Source organism: Varroa destructor, unplaced genomic scaffold, assembly GCF_002443255.2.
Source record: "Varroa destructor unplaced genomic scaffold, Vdes_3.0 BEIS01000004.1, whole genome shotgun sequence".
Classification (NCBI taxonomy): Eukaryota; Metazoa; Arthropoda; class Arachnida; order Mesostigmata; family Varroidae; genus Varroa; species Varroa destructor.
The window spans coordinates 17039208-17062844 of NW_019211457.1; the positions used below are offsets into that span (position 1 = coordinate 17039208).

At 40.6% G+C, this 23637-nt stretch overlaps 2 protein-coding genes and 1 long non-coding RNA gene across 19 annotated transcripts in view; 2 read left to right on the forward strand and 1 right to left on the reverse strand.

The window, feature by feature from the left end:
• LOC111248667 (uncharacterized) overlaps positions 1 to 23637 on the forward strand; it is a 101925-nt gene that overhangs the window by 25949 nt on the left and 52339 nt on the right. The window lies entirely within an intron of this gene.
• Positions 146 to 19315, forward strand: LOC111248669 (uncharacterized). 5 transcript variants are annotated; one of them, XR_015325593.1, is made up of 4 exons: positions 146 to 376; positions 18081 to 18153; positions 18430 to 18706; positions 19168 to 19315. It is a non-coding gene; the product is annotated as an uncharacterized LOC111248669 (long non-coding RNA). The 5 variants fall into 5 exon arrangements; XR_015325592.1 differs by lacking the exon at positions 146 to 376 and adding an exon at positions 383 to 500; XR_015325594.1 differs by lacking the exon at positions 146 to 376 and adding an exon at positions 495 to 513.
• Positions 8641 to 23249, reverse strand: LOC111248668 (uncharacterized). 12 transcript variants are annotated; one of them, XR_015325587.1, is made up of 6 exons: positions 22510 to 23249; positions 21890 to 22265; positions 12358 to 12538; positions 11740 to 12149; positions 9276 to 9353; positions 8641 to 9005 (listed from the first exon to the last, which is right to left on the reverse strand). XR_015325587.1 is itself a non-coding variant. In XM_086985953.1 (4 exons), the coding sequence occupies exons 1-3, from the start codon at positions 18001 to 18003 to the stop codon at positions 9305 to 9307; spliced, it is 366 nt and encodes a 121-aa protein (XP_086842079.1). In that variant the 3' UTR covers positions 8641 to 9005; positions 9276 to 9304. The 12 variants fall into 12 exon arrangements, 2 of the variants coding, with proteins under 2 accessions (XP_086842079.1, XP_086842078.1); XR_015325586.1 differs by having other exon boundaries at positions 22380 to 23249; XR_015325583.1 differs by lacking the exons at positions 21890 to 22265; positions 22510 to 23249 and adding exons at positions 15119 to 17356; positions 17868 to 18008.

Here is a 23637-nt window from a genome sequence, read left to right on the forward strand (position 1 = left end):
ATGTCGGCGTGGCAAGAACTGGCTGGTTGTCTATTGCACGTGTGCGTGTTGAACTGAAAATGATGTATCACCATTAACTACAGCCACATGTGCCGTCACGCTCATAACACCATATAAATATTAGATAGCGATAAGTGGTTGTGTCATAGAACGTCTTATCAATTGTCTGTTCCAGCAAACGGGTGGGGAGATGTTAGAAGAGTCATGTCTATCTGTTGTAACAGTGTATAATGGTTACTGGCCGAGGAACAATAACTGTGTATTTAATGTGTTTAAATGGCCCACTTTAAGACGTCTGTGCATGACGAATTCGATCGTTGATGTTGAAATCGATTAGATCTGTAATTATCTCCACATACACGAGTCATGTTGATGAGTACGTATGTGAGAGCGAGCTACGTTGAGACGTTGCGTTTAGTAGATCTGAATCCTATACCAGTTTACGCCATTGCAATAAGTGTCCTCTCTATCAGTAATAACGTAGCGGGCCTAATAGTGAGGTACGGCCGTAAAGTATGTATTTAAATAAGTATTTTATTTCTTTGCCTGAGTGACCTATTATGAAGTAATCAAACTGCCGCCACAATTATAAGACATTGCACAACGAATGGCTGGTTTTAAGCGATACCTGTTTGAAAAAAAATCTGTTATTATAGCTGGCTTCTATTTAGCGGTTGATTTGATAACAAAACAAAAAGCTTCTAATTTCTGCCCCGCCTTAGCTTAAGATGGCGAAGTAGGTCAAGACAAGCATCTTTCAAATGAAAGCAGTAATTCCTAATTCAATCAATACAAGTTATTTCTTCATCAGATAGTTACACCAAAAGTTGTTAGGGCATAACGTCCTTTAACGGTTGCAAAAACTTGGCCGAAATTTACATTTATATGTGTTTGCTATTAAATAGCTGCCTAATCGACAAGAAGCAGAAAGTTGAAAAAAACTTGATTTTTATTACTTGGCTAGTAGTATCGTAGGATGTTTAAGTAACTACACCTTATCGTGGCAGTTACAGACGCTAACGGATGAAACTGCCAAAAAGTGGGTGTAGAAAAGCCGCTATTGTTGACGTTGTCGTCGTTGTCACACCGTCGGAAGGACAGAGTAGTGTTAAGCGTTGATTATTAATGACTGTTGAAAATAAGCATTGCCTCCGCCACTTCAAATGATTCCCTTGCTCGTGGCAGATACAAGCGAGACCAATAATTTGTCTAGGTACGACCCAAACAATATAGGGTGAACAAGGGAGCTTTTTTTTTTTAGTCTATAATTTCATACGACTTTTAACGCTTTCTTCTTCTTCTTCTTCTAGCCAAAACAGCTTTTAGGTGGGAACGCTCGTTTTGCGTGCAATCAGCGGAATGTTGTTGCCACAGATGTCAAACCTATTGAATCTAATAAAATTTGATGAATTTAATTAATATGGCCCTTGCATGGATATAAATTATATATTCGCTGAGAATTTTAACATGGAAAAGGAATTAATAAAAAAATTCGAAATAGTACACATCGATAGATTTTTTAAAAACCGAAAGTCGACGATCAGTAGGGGAAAAGGAAGAGTTATCGAAAACATGGATCCGGTAACGTTCAACGTATTTCTTACATCCCTTCTTTGCAAAGTTGTGCTACGATTATGAGACGGTCACCGCTCGTTTAGGTGATGCTTTATACGTTGTATCCGAAACGGCTTACGTAAATCAACATCAAGAAAATTACAGATTAACATTAAATAATGTGCTGCACATACCTCTGCATTGAACGCATCTGAGACATTATAATGATTATCAGGTGATAGTACTTCAGGTTTGACGAATGTATAGAAAGTATATATGATGCCGGACTTTTTTTTGTAAATAAGCCCCTGCTTTCAAAGAGCGCGAGGCGCACCTAGAGTCAGGTTGGGAAAATTTGCCATTAACGGATTCATCCCAACTGTGCCTGTGGCCACTTCCGTTGGTTAAAGGGAAAGTCGGCTTGAGAAGTGAGAAACGTCTATGCAGACAAAGACTAAACGTGGTCATGATCGCAACGAACGGTACTAACGAACTAGCAGTTCCTGGTGGAACTTGCCTATATATATATATATATATATATATATATCGATCTAATTAGAACCAATAACAAATCAAGGGTCGGGCAAACGAGGTACAGCGTTTAGTAGTTATGAGTAGATCTCATTGGTAGTGCCCTCCTACTTACATAATGTATTCTTTCTAAAAAATGTATAGCATCGCTGATTTCTCCAGTGACAATTCCATTCTATCAGAAATGAATGCAACTCAGTCGTCTGTCTGCGTAACCTCACAAGGAGACGGTAACATGTAATTAAATTAATTTATGGCCTTACTATGCTTAACCTGCGTTTGTTGTGTATACAATGAGACGACGAGATATTGTACCGGTACGTCTGCTTAAACGTCGACTATGACACTGCCGGCGATTGAAGTATTACCGAGCAAGGCTACATGAAAACATTTTATATAGTGTAAATAAAGTAAATATGGCCTATCGTATTGACGTTGTAGATAGGTGACCCAAGGTACAGACAAAGTAGTAATGCTACGTATTCATGCTAGGAGGGGGTGGGGGTAGTGCTATTTTTGCCTAATCTTCTAGTGGGGAAACGAAAGAAGTTCGGATAGTACTGATATAACATCGGCCAGCAGCAGCTTTTTGTGAAAAGATCAAATCTGAGCAGTAGTGATAAACCAGTCCGCCAGCCAATTTTTTTGCTATTCTTATTATGTTATAAAGACGACTATCACTATGACTATTATTCAAAAACCACAATTTCTCTCATGTCGACGTAATGAAGAAACAGAAAATCTCGATGTCAGTCTGCTATCGGTTGTTGTTCTGGACACCCGGCAAATACAGAATTATTTAAATAATCCAGCCAGATGGAATGTCTGGGGTGATCGAAGAACAAACTTCGCTTCGAATTATTCAGATCCTGACCACTTACAGAGTTTTCCTTCAGAATACTGCAGGGAAAGGTTTACAACACAGTGTGAGTCATAAAAATGCCTTTTCTATTGTAAATGTCATTCGCTATACATCCTTATGCAGGGTTACAAAAGACAGGCAAACTCATTGGAGTACAAATTATGTGACGTCTATATATTGACTTTGGCGGTCAAAAGTTAATAGGGAGTCTGTGCAAAAGCGCTCTAACATGAAAAATAGACGGTGCGAGCACTCTATGAATCAACCTTTGTCCTGCTGTTACAGACAATAAATTTCACGCCCCGACAAAGCATAACAAACCAACTTGCAGCTGGCTATAATTTCCAGCCATATAATATCTTACTTTGTTTAAATGGGATTCCTCGAAATAGTGAGTTTTCACCAGTGATAAATCATGGGCGCTAAATATGGCGAAGTAACTGTAGCAGATCGGTGAGGTAGCATAAAACGAATTCTATTTAACAGGTGCTTGTACATAAAGAGGCAATATATATTTTTGTGAAAATCCTCTCAGATAGACGTAAGATTTCAACAAGTCATTTTCAGCGCCAATTAGTTCGGTATGCTTCGAGATCCAAATTTTGTTAGAGAATCTTTTAATTTATTTATTATCATTGAAGCTGCATCTGACCAACCTTTACCTTAAAATTGTTCAAGTTCATTTTCACTGAAATCACCGTTCACCCTCTGCGATAACCACCGCTATAATTCTGTTAAAGCTTTCTGGATTATACATGTCCTGCCATTCCATCCCCCAATTTGTCAGTGTCCGCACGACAATGGCTAGCAGGGCCCGCGAAAGCCAAAGTCAACAACGGGAACAAAACTGAGAAAAAAAAAGCTTTATGTGCTTCTATTTTTTGTCAAAAGAGAACAAACCTGCCCATATTTTTTTTTTTGTTATCCGATAAAGTTGTTACTACAGTCGAATGCCTGCACCCTCACCTTTTAGACAGATGCTTCCCAGGTGAATTGGTCAGAAGCAGAAAAAAAACTCTTTGCTATAAATAGAAAGTGTTGTTGATGACCGTCCACTCTACCGAAGAGGCAAATACTAGATCGAAGCGCGAAACATCATTAGTTTTCAGCAAAGACCCCGTATTATGGTAATAAAACCGTAATAAAACAAGGCATTAAATCACTTAGTCTCGTACTCACGAGCTTTTCCCATCTTTATGTTCTGTGTAATCAATCAGAGAGGAACTGCGGGGAGGTGAAGGGGGCTTATTCCTTACGATTATTACACTGTTTGGTATTTGCTATTTCGGCGTATTTTAGGTAACGACGACAATCATGATTATGATGATTATTTTCAGGTCGCTTCTGATGATTTTGTTGACTAAAAACACTTTTGTTACGCGTGTCCAAATAATCAATAATTGGTAAATTTGCGAAGTAATCATCCATCGCCATTACTGTGACTCGAAATAGGACCGGTACCCAATTACAATGAAGGACGAAACAAGAGGCAGAAACAATCGATGTAAGACAGACTGACAGTGATTGTGAATATTCAGCCATCGTCAACTACAATAATTTCATCGTTACTGCCATTCAATGGGCGACGAAGTAGTTTTTATTGCGAGCGTCTGCTTCGTGGGTCGAGTGTCGATAGATTACGGTGAGACGCGATTTCGACGTACCAGAACGATACTGTGTACTGCAATCCTTTTCCACTAACGGCGAAAAAGCGACAAATGGGGTTTTATAACAATGTAACGGTATAGCCCTTTTTCCTCCCATGAATCGTCACCGGATCTTTATTCCTGCGTCATTTAATAATGCTCATAATGTAATCTGTTACGCGGGCAAAAAACGCAGCAAACGAACTACTTAATTATGTTTATTCCAACGGTATACGGCGACAACGAAGTATCGATGAGGCCGAAAAAAGATAGTAGCATCCATCTATGAATGTACGTATCGTTGACGTTTGTTATACAGTAATTATGATATTAAGTGATAGCTTGTACTCACCCAATAGCCATTGGAGGAACGACATTAAAATTGATGGAAAATGTTAGTTTTCGATCGATACATTCAGTGTGTGTATAATTTGGTTCGAGTTCTTATAGAAAAGTGTTAAGCAGTGGAAAGGAAATCTTAATGATGAGCCTATAAACGTATTCTAAGAATGTTGCAAAAATAACACAAACGTAAACTGAAAATAGCCTTCTGCTTGATTCATCTGACCAATCTAAGCAGTCGAAAGAATTAGATCTTTGCTCTCCTCCTTAGCCCGTATACACAAGATGATTTATACTAGCCTATTAGATAGAGCTACGCAACAGTAACGCTTCAGAAAATGCCTGTAAAGTTTTTTTCTCGTATCGTCGAAAAACTGCGCACTACAATAGGCCACAGACAATTTCATGTATACCATTTTACCCATTCATGTACTTGAAAAATGGTGCCAGCGCGTGATTCGTAGTTTAAGGGGTTGCACATACGTCGAATACGTGAACAGTATAAAAAACGTTATAAAAAAATAGGTTGACGATCGCTGCAAAATACCGCATTATCTTCGCTCTGGGGCGGCTGGAAGTTTGAACGAATGCCGCAGTAGCAACTACTTGTCATGCTTGTAGCCAAGCCAACAGAGTACTTCAGATATCACGAAGTGCTCATTACGAATGCACAAGAATCACCTCTGCGCATCAGCAAATGATGAGAGACGCTTTCTGCGACGGTCACAGTAGCACTGGCCAACGAGAAACAAGCAAAAAAAAACGAGCGGATAGCCTTAATACAATGAGCAATTTCAGTTAATGTGCTTTTCACAATCCTCAGTTACCACATAAGTATAATGTAATAATAACAACAATACGCCTATATATCTGACCACCTAAATAAAACGAGATATTGTTTTATGAAATAGAGCTAGCCGACTCAAAGGTAACTGTTGCACTTTACGCGATTTTTTGATTGACCAAAAAATACGAAACTGATCTTATTGTGGATCTGCCCTGTCAATCTTGTCAGATACCCAGACCATCCCGAACGCTCTCGTACCATATAAAGAATTTCACAGCCTCTATTATCGAATGTCGGCTAACGGTTATTTCCACATTTCTAATTTCTTGTCATTTGTGCGACGAATTTTTATTTATTCGTTCCACATTTGCTTACGCTAAACGTTAGAGGTCCTAAGATAGTCCTGAAATCTTCACCAAGCACTTAGCTGTCAAAAAAGGGCAATATTTATATAATTTTAAATTTGGGCGATTGATGTGATCACTCAGTGGAGTCACCTTGAGGAATTTTCAATTTGAAGGCCACGTGACCCGTTAAATGCTACCCCTCTATATATCTGCTTGCGAGTTTGACCGCTCGCAAACATTTGCCGTGAACGTCACTGGTTCTCCATTTGTATGGAGAGTTTCGGGTGCAGGACTATATTTATCACCTACTTCTAGAACAATGAACTAAAAACTGCGGTCTGTAATCGTACGTAAATGATCAATGCGAGAGTTTGCCTCCTGTTTTGATCTTTTTTTCCTCTTCTTCCCTTTCATTTTTTTTGGTACGGAATGCCAAAAAAAAGCAGAAAAACATACGCCAGATAACTCTTATTACCACTAAAAGTCATCCGCGATGGCAGCCCGCTTCTGACAACAGTAGATTTTTGGCAAGGCCTTCCTCTTTCGATGAGGTGGCCTTTTTGATGCGGCGGCGATGGCTGACGGTCGTGCCTGGTCAGTTAGTCAGTCAGCCGATCTGAGCATGCGTGCGATACTGGAGTGAATTATGGAGAGGAGAAAGAAGGGGGCAGCTGAGCGAGAAGAAGAGGCGACGAATGCCAGTAGGCTACTGGCGTGTCCAGCGATGCTTCGATGACCCTAGCGAGGCATTCAAACACAGGGGCATTCATATTCGCTCGTTCAATCATGCTCGACACGCAAATATCTAGACACAACTTTGTCTTTTTTTTCTAGATGGGATCAGTAACAGGGCCATAGCTGTAGAGGGATTCTACCCGCTCATCGCTGGGCATTTAGTAACGAGAATAGGTTATGTACCGCCTGCAGCGGTGACTACCCTAATATCCACAAGCACACGCCCCCTGACCATCATCGTATCCACGCATCCTATGACTAAGACGCTCGTCCTTCTTCATGACATTAATAATCATACATTTTTTATCGCTTTCTTAAACATACACATAAATCTAAACCGCTCATAACGATAATAATCGCTAACTTGTTTTTGGTAATCAGTAATGCGCCATTAGCCACGACTGCAAAGGGTAAACGAAGACAAGTAAATAAGCAATGTTATCGGAAGCGAAAGAAACGAACGAAAGAATTTAGATAAACAGCTAGATGAATATACTACTGGCGGAGGTTATAAGCGACTGATCCATACGCCTCGGGCTTATCCAGTAATTTTCAATTTAAATTTAAGAAAAAAAAGAAAATTTTCAATTTACAAATGTCTGATCATTCGGTTTTGCGAAGCTGACTGCTCGTTGCAGATTTACGGCGAAGACCCCGCGCTAATTTGAATGTGACATTGGCGTGCAGATGCGTTGAGGACTGTCGATCGGTGTCGATTTAATGAATCATAAACGCTCGCGTAACGCATAACATTAACCGTACGAGGCAGGGCATTCGGACAATATTAGCCAAGCCAGTCGTTTTTTCAGGTATTCGATCTTGTTTTTAGATGCCCCGCACACAAAAGGCGTAGTTCTATTCGTTGAATGCTTTATATTTTCTATATGAGGGAAATTTTCCTGTTGACAAGACAGCTCCGTTCGAAGCCAGTATTCGTATATAATAATGGCAAAATCCGAGTGTGTGAATCTGATTCAGCTGCACAGATGCGTACATATACTATTATCCTTATTTTCTATGCATACAGTTAATATCCGAATATCTCGACTGTGCAAATGAAAGGCAGCTGAATGGTTCCCTGTTTAGAAAAACCACAATAGTGATCCGGCCTAATGTCTTTACCTCTTAAATAAGGCTTCGCGCATAGGTACGTTTTCTACATACAACTGCTAATCGCAACGGGCAAAATTCCTGCAACGGTAGTGACAGCTGTTAACAGATGGGCCGCTGCCGCTATAGCCGCCATAAGTCGCGACAGTAGCGCGAAGAATTGTTGCGTACATGCTGCACGCCATAATCGACATTTTTTGTATTCCTGTTTTGTCCGTAAGTTACTACTACCACTAAACAACAACAAATAAAGAGACCCCAGATAATCGACATGGAGTCGTGGGAAGGTGTCTCCTTTGATTTCTGGGTGCAGTCATCACGATAAGTAAACTCAGAGCTTTCTAGATGACAACCCGAAATCATCGCTTCCAAATCTGTCTGGCTGTTTTCCTACATACATATATATATATACATGTTGATGACACAAGAACATATGCAAATAGGCTGCCTGTTCTAGTTGGGCGTTAGCTCGCCGAATCCCAGCCCACAACGATCAGAAGAAACCGATTTTGCTCATGCGTGACTGACCGCAAATCAGAGTAATGACGCGGTAAAAGAATATTATCTAGTTACGCTTGTTGTGGGCTCGACCTCTGCTAAGCGTCAATACGTACATCAGCATAATGTATCGCACACCCAGCCAGCCGACCAGGCAACACAATTGATGCTATTTCGTTAATAATTAGTGTCAAGTGGCCATTTTCGGTAAGTTGTAAAGTCAGATAGTGTGATCGCAAAGCGTGCGTGTTTATTTACTCATTTATTAAAAACTGCCTGACAGAATATCCTCTGAGCCTGGTAGAGTGACTATAAATATCAGATCAGACACAATCATACAAACGGATATTTTATTGAGACCGCTGAAGTTCCAAATACGAGTTGCCTCAGGTGAGCTGCGTCCATAGACGTAGCGAGCCTATGAAGGCACAGTCTTTCCTATTCTTAGAGGCTCTTTTTGACATCGTGCACCGCCATCACATGTTAGCGAACGGGATTCGTTTCCGTTGATCTCGCTCGAGCTGGTTACGAGCGATCGTAAAAACGTATGCGAAGTCCTACTTCACTGCCTCTTTGTCGTTCTGAACTCCATGCTGAAATCAATACAAGAAAATAAGATAACAAAAAAATCTAGCTGGCAGCTGCAATTAGGCACTGAATTGTTAATCGGGACTTTTTTAGCTGTCACTTTATAGTACACACTCGTTTCTGTCGGCAGCGCAAAAACCAAACGTTAATATTAGCATTGTATCTAGCGACGGACGGACGGATCGTAGCAGACGCAGCTTGAACAAAAACAAAATAATATTATTGTACTTCATTTTCTCTGTTTTTGAGGAGAACTTTACATAATACGCACTTACATTTACAAAGGTCGAATCATCCCTCTTTGTTATTGCGTGAACAACTTGCTGTTCCTGCGCTGCGAGACAAGGCCTTGCCTGGTAATCAAATCGTTGTAGTTTCGTTGAGTTCTGTATTTTAGATCTAGATTTTGGAGTACTATATAATAAGATCTAGCATAATCCATAATAAACCATATTCAGTAACCGATAAGTTAATTCTCAAAAACTACTCATAAAAGAACTAAGCTTATACTTACTTCACAATATGACACTTATTGTCAAGCAACCTCTTCTATTATATTTACCCATAAGAGTCATATTAGCATTGAACTTATTCGGATTACACTTTATACAACGATACATATTTCAGACGCTACGCAGTCTGCAATCGTATTCTGCATATCCAACATTTTAGTACATAACGATAGACCGACTATTTCGTTGCCATCCTTCCCTCGTTGCTATGATACTGTCTATTTTCAACACATACCTATAAATATATACGGGCACCATTTATCTGCATTCTTCTAAGTCCCGTTCAGTTTGGCTTACAAAAAAAAAACGATAATTTCAACAATAGCTTTTTCTCGTACGCCCTTAGCGTCGAGCCGCAGCAGCTGCCGCTCCGCGAGCACACCTACAACCCTCTTTGGGGAAGTTAGATGCGTTCGTCCTCTCGTTTCTTTTCCTGCTGATAGTGCGAGCTGTTTTTGCCGTCATTGGTTACGTGAGGAAAAGAGCCGATCTTCGCGGCCACCGTCGCAGACTTTTTCTTAGAGATGTCTGGAATACCTCCCCAAACAAAGGCCATCCCGCCACCCCTGCTGTTAGCCGCTTTGCAGTATGGAAGAACACTCGAGCGGCTTAAGCTCCGCGGGGGCTGTACAGGTCGGCGACAGCACTCAAGGAGCAATGGCATCGGCAACAGCAATGACACCAAAATCGATTGTGTATGACCAGTCGTTGCTGACATCAGTTTATCGTTTATTTATTTTACTACCGTCGCTACTGCTACAGTGTATATCTGTCGCATTTATTGTAACAAAGTGCGACCTTGCCGCACATAGGGGCAAATAAACCGACACTTGGAATCCTACAGTTACGCGACAACAGCGGCGTCAATCGATAGTTCGGCAGCAGCAGCAGCAGAGCTAGCGGATGATGCTAAGAATCACAATTTTGGTTGTAGTTCTCTGTGAACGGAAAAAAGCCTGCTGAGAAGGACGAAAAATAGTGGCGCTGTCCGCTACATCGGCCAGTGTCGTAAGGGGACCCTGCGCAATTGGATTACTGGCCAATCGACAAAAATAAAGTTATCAAGTTATAGCCCAGCGAACAACAACACGTTCTTAATAGAGCTAATTATATATATAGAAATTTTTGGAGAATTTTACAATTCATAAAATGATGCAATTAGCTACTGCTATGTTCAAATTTACCAACGCGCTTGTGTTTGAAGAAATGTTCAATATGATGGCATAAGAAAGCTAAGTTAAAGTCGTAAAAAAGGTCTTCATAAACAAAGCCAGTAAAACTGGCAAGATTAAAAGCAAAAAAGGTAACAAGTTGACTAAATCTTTAAGTGGTACGCTCTAGATCAGCCATATGTAATCTAATGTAATTCCAACAAAAGTTTCCTAAGTTACCAGTTTTGCCATTGTATCATAATATTGAATAAGTCAACTACCTTAATGTCTGAGAAAAATCAATCATTTTGAAAATGCTGTAATCATATGCTAGATAAGCCAACCTATCATAGGTAGCTATTACAATTTGGAGCCACTTCTGACTTCCGGGTTACGAGCCTCACTTTTTCGTCGGCTATAGCTGTGAAAGAAGATCTCCAATATCTGTATCTATCCCGAGTATGTCAATGACGGCTGAAGGGCTGCGTACGGATTAATATTTATGAACGAAATGCTTATTACGCATAATAAATTATTGCGATCTATATACATGAGTATATATATATATATATATATATAGGAAAGCAGGCGTCGTTGCCGATGACCAGAAAATTGTTCGTGTCATATTCACTGTTTGTGTTGGCCGATAAAGGCTAATTAAAAGATACGCTCATATAACGCTGTATCATATAGTACTTATTAGGATTCTACTTGTTAAAGGCGTGTCGTTCTTTTTTCGATGTTACCAGATAGAGGAATTCATTTTGTTCAGGTTGAGCTCCATGCATTTCTCCTGACACCACACAACTGGTGTCGTCCATATATTCATCATTTATTTAGGTATCTAAGATACCTAGTTTATCTAAACAAGTGTCACTAGGGAATAGCGGGTACAACAAAACGAATGTAATAGCAAATATGAGTATAATTATCATATTTAATAATACAGGACTTAATAATTAGCGAGCAGTAAATATTCGCATGATCCATGTGTGTACGCTGCAGTGTAAATACGTATAGACGACGGTTGTCACTTGCAATCTACGAGGCCTGCTTATATACACTTAAACATTTACCCGAAATTCTAATCTTCTGCCTCGTTTAGTTCTTTATTCAGAACAGCACTAGACGTTTGCTCTCTGCCCACCTTGGCCAGCTGCTTTATCGTTAGCGTTTTTCTATCCATTTGCTCCATGTTGTTTTTTCACACAGGCACAGTGCTATGTTGAACTATGTTTTTGTTGGTACCCTGTCTCTACAGCTTGTATGGTTTTTCGATCTCGATCGGTACGCCCCCATTCTCCTGCGCTCGACGATGTTGTCTTCAGACACGCGTGCACGAAAAAAAGATTCGGGTAGAAGTTTTTTTTCCTTTAATGTGACGAAGACGACGACAATGCTTATTGCGACCGCTGCTATTGTTTCGACGTGTCCTTCGATTATTCTAAATGACTGTGCATTACCGCTACCGTGGGTGCTGTGAACACTGTAATAAGACGATAATGCAGTGGCCGAATTTAGGATTCAGTGCTGAAGGTCCGTTAATCAATTGTCTCAGCAGTACAAGACGCAGGATGACCAGTTGGATCAATATCGAGAAAAATGCAGTCGAAGATGGGCGTTCTATTTACGAGTTTTCTGGAAGCTAATACAATGTTCACAACCTTGATCTTGATCTAGGGAATGATATTTACCATGACGCCTTCCGCAAATGTCTGAGGTTTCCTTTCACGAAAATAACCGAGAGGTCAGTGCAGTTGTTCGATCTGAGAAAGTGGTGGACGGATGGCGAGAAGAGCCACCTGAGCGAAACTGAGACGATCCGTAGCGTACAATGCTTCTGGGTAGCGATACGCACCAATCCTCCCGCAAGAGCTGAAGTTCACATGTATATTTCAATACACACACATAGATAGATAGATAGATAGATAGATACGATTAATCAAATACAGAATTCGAGAAAGGGTACTTCGTTAGCTATAGAGACGCTAGTGAAATATCTTCTCGATAGGGATTTTTCAACGACTTAACTGGTTGCTTCAAACATCATAGAATATTGCTACCGGAAGCCACGGTACCGAGGAGTCTGATTCAGTGCCGCAGCTCGATAGTCAGCCTTTTTAAGGCGATGCAACCAATGATTTAAAACAGGAAAGGCTGCAATGCTGAACTACATTTACCAGAAATTGGCATATTACGCACAGTATTTGTGTTCATTGAGAATATGGTACCGAAAATTTACAAAATATCGGACAACTCAAGTACAACGTTTTCAGTAGACATAACGTAGTCGTGCATATGATTAATATGCTAATATTGTATAATACATCAAGTGCTTCACAACGCAGTCACGAATTCAAAATGTACAGTCTTTACGGACAAGGTATGTCTATTTCCTGAGGCGGAAATATCCGGTACACACACATTTTCTTGTTATCACGCAGAATTAATTATTATGATACGATAATTTGGCAGTGATCAATATACTCTGGATGCCATGAAAACTTCAAGGCGACGGGGCCATAAGCAGTTTCGTGATATAGTTCCAACTTAACTTGGGAAGGTTAAACGACCACCCGTCTCGTCTCACTCAGTTCGACGTTTTTTGTCATTTATATTAATAAAAATGAAGCATATATGTGATTCCCAATGCCGTCTACGGTACACACGCTAATTTTCTTGCCTCGCATTAAGCATACACATGTGGAGTGTATTGCGGTAAGATCGCAGAATATTTGCGGGGATATATCAACGGTAGTTGGGCGATGGGGTTGAGGAGTGAATATGATATCGTCGAATATAAACGGTGAAAAGGCAGCAGTAGCAAAAACTAGCAGACCAAATAAACTGCAATGAACGGAACTTATACAGATCCCACCTATATATATCGATATCGTACAGCGGTGCACCACTAGATAGAAAGCGTGCAACATGACCTCCGCCGGTTGGTCGACGGTAACGTTTAAATTGCTCGTCAGTATGGTCTGACAACGCTCTATAGCCAGTTATCAATGTGTCGATCTACTAGAAGTGTGTAGAAGAATAGTAATGACGCTGTTCTCATGTCGAGGTGCCTATTATTCATGGACGAGCTATCTCTCGACGAAAGTTGTCTTCAGACTTTTTCGAAGTTCGCTTAATTTCTTCCGAATTAATCTCTAAGCAAGGTCTCGACAATGACTGATCCTGCCTTTCTTTGTAACACTAAGAAGGAAATTAATGGTAGGACTAAACACGACGAGACTGTAATGCCAAATGGGAACTTGTGAGAAAGCCAGTGCATTGGCGCTGCTATACGGAAAGGGGAAATGTACACAATCATTGAATTGGCCTCGTATACAATAGTGATTACTTGTACGCCGAATTCATACATTCAATCTGGCATACAAGTCATCATTGTTAAATTAATAAATAAGGGACAATTCTAAGAGTAGGATCATGTCCTGGAGTATCAGCCTTACTTTTCTTCAACGCTGAGCAAACGTCATTATTAACAGGCCTTTGTGTTACTGGCAAGCTAATAACGCTATCGTATAATATATACTAGTCCTTTACTTAAAAACTAGTATACGTTATTTGTTAATTTAGAAAGCATCGATGTGACAACAGGCAGTACGAATAATACACTTTTTTCGTGTGTTCTTGCCTTCTTAATCAATAAGGTGATTTTCATTTAGGCCGACTACTGAACACACATTATGTTTCTGTTTTATAGTGGACCCCCTACGATATCTAAACTAAATAAACGGCTTGAGCCTGATTTCTGGTCCGCCAGTCGTCGTTGCCGTACATTTTTCTTGTTCTAATCTGGGATTTCCGTTTGGCTTTGGCCGAACGACACCTTCCTATCTATTGATAGAGCGGGCATTGCGACTGCTGTTACTGCCGCTGCTGCAGGACGAAAAAATGCCCCTGGTCCTTTCGTTGCTTGAAGAAGGTCACTAAGCCAACAGACATAGAAAACACACAGATGCTACAACACCTGTAAGGTGCATCAATGGTGAACAGATGGGACGACAGAAAATGCCTTCGTCGCATTTCTTTCAGTTTCTGATGCAAACGGCCTATGCTGTTGACAAATTGTGTCGTTTTCGTCGATTTCGCCATCCTCTCCTTTCCTTGACACATTCGCTTTTTTAGTCAGGAGGCATATTTTCAGTAAAATATTAGGTTGGAATACTAAGCCCACTAGACACAACCCAGGCAACATTTTTCTACGTAGTAATAACGGGCCCAATTGACAAAGAATGAAAAACGAATACAGAAAGTTCGGAGCAAAGCGTCAATGAGTTGCGTTGTTTCGTTGCCTCCGGCCATTTTGTAAATAGATCATACTTGATATCAGAACGCGTTCGTGGAGCTTTCCTAGTAAAAAAAACTGCGGTTAGACCATAACGTTTTTGCCCGTAGGTGGATGTGTTGAAAAGTCATACCTACCATCAATGAACGGCTTACTTGTTGAGCAGTTAAGGATTCTGGCAATATCCGCGGTGCTGGTTAGATGCGTATCATTATGACTATACTAGTGGATTCGGATTTGCGGTTAGTCGGCTTGCTTTAGGTTGACCACTAAAAGTAATGCAAAATTAAGGTTTTGGTCAATCAAAACCAAATTAAGAGAACTTTTTCTGAATAAATTCTGAACAAACGACATTTCTATGCGAACGATGTAGACCAAATATGTTATTTAGCCTAGGTGCATATTCGAGAATATATCTGAGCTATATTCTCTGCTATATCTGCTATACGTCACATAGGCAGACGTAACGGCCTTCGAGAGACAGATTCAACAATAGGCACTGGCCTTACCGCGTGTCGGTGTCGTCGACGCACGCTCATCGATAAGTCATATTCGTCTACACCACTATAATCTTCAAGTCTGATTACGCTTCCTTCCGCCTCTGCTACATTATTTCGTGTAGCAAAGGTGCTTACAGAGACAGGATAAAGGAACAAATGTCGATAGTATGTCGCGGGCGAAACCAAATAAAAACAAAAATCGCTTTCCCGTTCTGCTAATGCTACAGCAGAATTTAATCAGCAACTGCTTATTTGTTTACTTTTCTTTTTTTTTTTCATTTTTCTCTTGTAAAGCACCATTCAATATGACCAACATGAACGTAAATGTTGCGCATGAACGACGCCAGTGTTTGTTATTGAAATGCGAATATATAGACTTGACTTGGACTAAAATACGCACGCGATAAAGGACAAACGTTTAGGACGAAATGAGGACCGAGCCTAAACAAACGAACACGGTCGGTCGGTCAGTCAGTCAGTCAGTCAGTCAGTCGCCTTGTCGCGTATCGAATACAGCGGCTCCAATTGTAGTCGCTGATATTTCTACGGAAGGGTTTGCCGCTTTCGTCTAGAGTAGGAAAAGAAGCAACATAGTTCCAGATAGAATCGATAGGCTAGGTCCAACAAAATCAGTAAATCAGCCACGCAGACAAACTGACATCAGGTTGACATGTAAAACGGCAACAAAGTGTATCGTAAGGAAGACAACAGGACGGTTGTAATAATGACGATGACAATAATATTGTATGTGTATATTTAATTGGTTTTGTCTGAAGGCACCAGATTGGATCAATACCATAATACCATTGCATAGAGCAAGAAGCATTGTCGAGGTCTTGCGCCGCTGACGTCGGGTTAGCATCTAGCTGACATTGAAAAAAGAATGATGACAGGTTTGCCTGAACACTAGAATCAATATTACGATTAAGTTGAATACGACCACAGCACTAACGCTGTGGAAATGAACAGATAAGCTTATTAGTCAGCATGCACCTGTGCACATCGACACGTACGTGCCCTTGCTGTATGTTACATGTTATTTGGTGGCATGGTAGCTTGCTATACAATGGTTACCTTGTAACTGGTAAAAAAAATCAAATGCAATATGTCTATTCTGTGATTCGCAATAAGATTAGTAGCTTATCAAATCCACACAAAGCGAGCTTAACTGTTGTTTTTCGTTGAATTTGAAAAACTGTTTCATCTATCCAAGACAGTGCGTCTACTGTAGACACATTAGAAAGACACACAGAAAGATTGGCAACGACCGGGTCCACTATCGAAGCAGATGTGTAATAATACCAATAATTACCCACATGTATAAAAGATATCTCTTACTGGAATGTGTTCGCTATTTGGTAATGATGGCTTTATCACAGGCTTTAATTATAGTTGGTTATAAACGTTCCATCTATGTCTTATTATTACTAAGCTGTGTTAATTTTCACCTATGGATGAATACAAAATAATTGTCAAACTAATTATTCTTTACTTCCATCTTTGCCAAAAATGTAAACTTACCTACGCCTATGACTTTTTATCTATAAAATACGTTTGTTTTCAGATCAAATAGCTACATTGTGTTGTTCCGACCGGTTAAATTCAATAGGTATCATCTTATGGTAACATTCTCAGCGGTGGGTAACTCCTCAGGGTGGCTGATTTGCTTTTTCATTCGGCAATCCAATCCTTTCGTCTCGTGCGGCAAACGAGCCAGTGGATGGACTCTTGGCACCATGGGCCGTTTTAGATCGACGTGACTCTTTCGAAGACGCGGCGGTCGAGGGCATTTTTCTGCTGGAGATCTGCCTCCGCCCACAACAAGCCAGCTTTAACTGCCCATCCCAAGCGATTTTCAGTAGATTTGGCATCGACTTGTTGCAGATGGCCTTTCTATCATACAAAATTTATTACGCAAATTTACCTTCTTGGATTGAACGGAAAAAATCGTTACATACATTATTTTGCTCTCATACATATAAGAACATAAAGACACACATTCACCCACAGTCATAGGACCTGATGAACGTCCTTAAACTGACATCTTAGCATACGCAATAGCAATACGCTCGCCATTTCGGCAGATTTTACAAACAGGCGGTGTTCGAATTAGAATAGAAGGAAACAGTACTTTATCTTAAAACAGATCAATGCCGCACCGCACGACATCCGCAGCCCGATACAAAAAATCTAATGAATAGAAACTAGAATCCATTCTTGCCGTAGAAGCTATCCTTCTCGGGCCCATTAACACTGAAAAGCACGATAACGACTTCGTTGATTAACTCACTTCCGTGAGTCAGTTACGGACGCGACTTACCCAAACCCCATGATCACACTGCATATTATGCCACATCTTCGTGTGTCTGTCAACCAAATGACAGCTAGTTAGTTATAGACGTACCGGAAAGGATTAGGAAATATCGCAGCCTAAATCTGGTGGGGCACTCCTGTACCGTTAACTCGGTAACTGGACGTTCTGTTCGGACCCTAGTCCTGAGTAGCTCAATTAGGAGCGGCGAAACATGATCGTAGACCATTTACCGGAAACAATCAAATATGTGTCTGTGTGTGGTAAATTAGTGTTGATTTGTGACGACACTTCTTTCGGCGGTAGGTTCCCACTCGCCGGCAGCACATTCCTTCCCTCGTCAGTATCATCACTATGAAACGCGACGAATTTGCTTCGGGTTAGTGCCACTGCTACTTATATATCTCATAGTTATTATATTCATAATGACTAATACTACCGACATGAGTCATTGTAATTCTTTGTCAACAAAAACAATAACAACAAGCGTTCTATTTTGATGATGATAATTCAAGAGTCGTCGCGACCTATTCTGTTAATGCAGTTTCAATTGCCGAAGTTCTACTAGCACTAAATTAATTACGCCAAAGCACGACGAGCATAAGGGACGAATAACTGCTTTGTTATGCGTCCATTTGGCGCCACCGGTCGATAGTCTTTTCAGGCGAGCGAGTTTCTGATGCCTGCTATGTCGAGACGAAGATAATAGTAGCGGTAGCAAGAAAGAGCTTCTAGCTAAGAAATACGCGCATCACGGAGAAAGGCCATAGCAACAGAGAAAACAGAATGAGTCAGGCCGACCGCATAAGATTTTTAGTCGGCATAAGTCGCAGGTGTATTCATATCGTACGATGATTATAAACGCCCGCGCAATGCCGGAACTCTGTCAAAGAAGATTAGCTCCTTTTCAACGAGGGCCACAGCAGGAATCGGTGCGCCGGTATATATGCGTCTATTTGTAGATACGTATGATACGCTGGTTTTCGTAAGTTTGCCTTCATCATACTCATTTCTATCCGTATTTGAAGGGCAAAATCAGTTTTTACAGTACACAAAGGTATAGAAGATATTTTCAAATAGCGGAAATGAGTGAATACACATGCGCGTGGTCGAACTGCGCTGATGTCTGCAAACGGTATACCTGTACAGAGGATAAGGTCTACGTTTCTGAAGAAATAGCTTCTTACATCGTGGTCGAAAAGAGATCGGAGACGCCAATCATTAAAACTATCAATATTTCGTGAAATATTTCATCAGAGCCAGCTTCATATACTAACACGTATTATTGTACACACGCACACACACACACACACACACACACACACACACACACTTCTGTCATTAGATCTCCAATATCCGCTAATATGTTGTTTCTGTTATTCATCTGTTGCAGGTAATCTTCTACATTCTGATTTGACGGGTCATGGGACGAGCTTAGAAAAATACCGTATTTGTCTTTGTGTGGTCTTCACAACCATCCGTGCTAATAACCGGTATACACACATGTACATATAATAAAAAATAACAAGCAGCTGCTCATAGATATCAGCGTGATCGATTTCTAATATCATATTATGTAGCATTAGACATACGTCTCTGAAACAATCTAGAGCTGCTCCATTTGAAACTGACTAAGCCCGGATTTTCGCCGTTTGCCGCGTGGTCAATGATGTCCCTATCCCCTCATTCTACTCGACTTTCCGTTTCGATAATGGTCCTTCCTGATCTGGTTCTGCTCATTCCAGTTGACGTTTACGAGTCAACATGTAGTAGCAACATACAATACCTGTCTAAATTGTCGAAAACGTTTCTTCTGCCCTATATGCGTAAATTTCCGGTGCCGGACCATAAAGCTGTTGCACGTTGACTACCATTGACCCATATTCTATCCGATGTATCTTTATAGAGCAAGAATTGCTCATGAATGAGCGTTCTCAGCTTTTTGGGATACCAATTGACGACGGTGCACAGACAACACATGGCACTCAACTCACAACTGCCACCATTGAACTATCTTTTTTGTCGGTTTTTAATTAATTACAACAACATATTAACAGTCAACAAATACACTGAAGTCTGTACTAATCTATCATAACCGAAGCGTTTTCGGGCTTTGAAAAGCTAGTAAACATGAAAAAAATGTTTCTTTCCTTTTTAGTTCTGAGAGCTTGGGTAACGAATCGTATGGTAATAGGTAAAGTTCGCAATAAACAAGCACTGCTTTAGAAGATGTATTGCGAACGCGATAGATAAACGCCCACGATTACGATCGTCGTCGTGCATTCTGTATTGTATGGTGCGTGCATTATAGTCAGATCAGCAATACATGTCACTTACTTACCATGGCCACTTTTACCTCCCAGTGACTCTCGTATGCTGAGCGATTCTGTTCATAATCGACGCTCTGTCTGTCCACGTTTTTGCGGCTTATATAACGAAGCTCTATTTGCGACGCTAGCGATTCGTGTAATTGCGCGCGTAATTCAACTTTCTCCTCGTGTACCTCGTATCAACAACATATTAGTGAAAGCAGCTATAGAGCGACTCCTTCCCTGGTGTTGTTGTGTTTCTTAACACAGAGCCACAACAACAATGGTAACAACGGTAGTTGCTCATTGATACGCAGTTGAAATTAGGGCCGGTATTCAATTCTGCTAAGTAAGTGTCCATGGGAAACGAAGCGCTAGTTCTGCATGCATTTGATACTTGACCGGCGATCGGACGGAAGGCTCTTGCGCATAAATGAGTGACCTATATATATATATATATATATATATATATATATATATATATATATATACACATAGTTACTCGTACTAAGCTGTATCGTTATTGCGCGTTCGGTTAATACGCATGCATACAGGTGATAACTATATGCGTCACACCTATAAACGGTTGTTGTATCGGTCCAACTACATACGCGCTCCATTTCCGCACTATTAGGCTTAATCAATTGATGCACGACGCTTCTATCGGGACAAAACAAGGATGAACGCTGCTAATAGAAATTTCAACACGTCAAGATAACAATAGAACAAATCATCTATCGGCTGATGTATTTTTTTTCTGCCTCTTAACATAGCCACCGTAACCCATATAACAGGTGTTCGATCCGTCACGTTATTAACTAGCCTCAGGATTCCGAGACAAAACGAGACATCTGCTAGTGCTATCTGAAATTTATTGTATATAGAGGTATGGCGTATGCATCGGGTCGATCCATTTATCGTAGACAGCATTAAGATTAAATGAGGTACGGAACGAGCTCTCCGGTCGACCAGCGAATGTGAATGGGAAACAAACGCTTTATCTTATCTATTTAATCGCTATTCAACGTTCAGTTTACAGATGCTGGCACTGTTCAAGACAAACAAAAGTGAGCGTAGCTTTCCCTTTCTAAGCAAAGCATCTGTTGGCGGTAATCGGACAAGCATTATATAATACCTATGCGGCATGGGCGTTACTCATATATTCGTGTAATATATAATCCTTCAATGGCCTCATACAGCAAAATGTATAGACGCGAATGAATGAAATTGTAGTTCACAAGCAGACGCTCCTTGTGCCTTCAAACAGGTACATCTCTTGCTATCGACTGGTTCAGTTTGGAAAAGACGTTTTTTTTTTTTTAATATTTTTTTGTAATGTAATGTACACAGAACACGCACAATGCAATATATAGACTCTTTCATTTGAAAGGTCATTGAAGGCGTACACGTGAAATACGGGCCTGCATATACGCTTCATTTCTATCATAAATTGCACCATTTTTTGTTGTTGTTATTGTTTACGGCTGATAATACCATTTGTCTAACCGAACCGGAGATAAAAATAATCAGCTATAGTAATTTGTCTTATTCAAGGTTTCCATGTTGCCATTTCGACACTTTCATGATTATTGTTTCTATAGTAGAAAGTCCAGGCCTTGCACGATTCTTTCTGTTGTTGGATTACCGGACGAAAAATAAGGCGTTACCCGAAAAAAAAATTTGCTCAAGATCACTTATACCAATCTAGCATATTAATAGGTACAAACGAACCTACGTATGGAAGTTGTACGTGAATATACAATAAAAACACGCAAGAATGTCTTTTTTTCGCGTCACGATAAGTACCTGCATGATGATGATGGAGGGCATTCGAAGTTCCACTGACGTTCAATGACAAATTAAAAAGTTCCAGTTGTTTGCTATATCTATTTCAAAGTGTCTATGTATGGTCATACAGGCGAGCTGACGAGCAATTGCGTTCGCTGATAGATGTTTATTGCACATGGTGTCAATGCTGATGAACTATCCGATGAGTAGACGCTCGTAGATCTATCGTTAGTCGAATATCATCAAGCTCTGCTTTCCGTCAAACCCCTTCAATGTGTAAGCACGACGAGGATCGCGGACACAAGGTTTTTTGTACAGGGCATGGTCTCTTGTTCACTATGCTGCCCGCTGTGTACCACGTCGATAGCAACAGTAGGGCGGGTCTTTTCGAACACTAAAAAAAAAAGCTACTGATGACGTTTTTCAATGGATTGGCCCATTAGAGTATTTGCCCGTCTGGGCAGTCACCTTGTTCGATGGGACTATTTACTAAGGCGACAGTACTTACGGGAAAAAAGGCAACCTGTCACACCAATTCGCTCGTAGGAAAGTGTACGATAAAATGACAATTTGGCCATTAGGCGAAACCGTACAGCTGTAGTACTTCATCATATAAAAACTACATCACACGTACTTACAATAGTGTTGCACGTGCAAACAGGGAAATTTTTCGATAGAGCCTCAAGTACACGAGTAGAATGGTTAGCGTATCTAGGGGCCGATAAAAGAGGGCAGCTTAGGGATAACAACTAATCCCACAAAAGAAGGCGTACCAGCGCACTGCCAACTTAGGCTGTCGTTATTGATTACGTGAGGAATATGACCGAATAGCCATGTTATTATCTGTGTCATCCTTGATCCGATTTCCACTGTGTCTTAGTTAAACGCTAAACAGACGGCTTCTGTATAGTAATTATTTATTTACCTCGTCGTTATACGTTCCTTAATAAGAGTGATCCATTCTTAAACGATTGGCTAAATTCTATACGTTTGTTTATGCATTAGGAGACGCCGAGTCATCTGCTAGGTGAATCATGATGAATATTTGAAAAATTCGCAGTAACAGATGCCGGGCGACTTGCAATGTGGTCAGAAAGAATGAATTTAAAATATTACCAACGGACGTGACCATGGCTGAAAATGATCTCTTGGTGAGTCGACGCCTTTTCAATCAAATAACTCTTCTTTTGTGGACGACGTAATCCGATAAACGAAGTTTAACGCCCCCTACGAACACCAGCAAATCAAATAATGGGTTGGTAGTGTTCGTGTGCGGTCTATTAGAGGAGCGCCCCGTTCGGATCTGGAGCTTCGCCGACTTCTCAGTAAAATGTGACGAACTCTCTAGGTACCCTTATCGGGTTCAGGTAACAGTAACAGGTTAAGTTCTTTGTGAGGGCCTTAAAGAGACACGACATTGTAATGGAGGGTGGTATTTAAAACATCTTGCCGATTTCTCAAGCAGTGGGGCTAGCTATACGGATTGGATAAGTATTACTGGATTCTCTCAGTAGTTGCTGTGGACTGAACGAACACGATTCTAGCGGTAAGTGCTGGCTGGGAATAAGAGGGGATCGTGTGATTTAAGTGGTCCGAGGGGAAGGAATACCTTTACACTCGCCTGTAACAACGGTCCATACACTTTCCTGACACCGAAGGCAAGCCTTTCTGAAGATCTATAAATCACTGTAGACTACGTGCCATAATGCTACTGTTTGTTAATAATTGACTATCGTTGTTAGGGATCAGCTAGCCGCTGCTTCAAA

Excerpts from the sequence above, each read along its gene's own strand:
- LOC111248668 (XM_086985952.1), bottom strand. The coding sequence starts at position 18,003 with ATGGTCTACGATCATGTTTCGCCGCTCCTAATTGAGCTACTCAGGACT. Across the intron at positions 12,539-17,867 it reads ATATTTCCTAATCCTTTCCG|CTCTTGCGGGAGGATTGGTG; the intron begins GTACGTCTATAA and ends TGTGAACTTCAG. Across the intron at positions 12,150-12,357 it reads CATTTGCGGAAGGCGTCATG|TGTTCACAGCACCCACGGTA; the intron begins GTAAATATCATT and ends GTCTTATTACAG.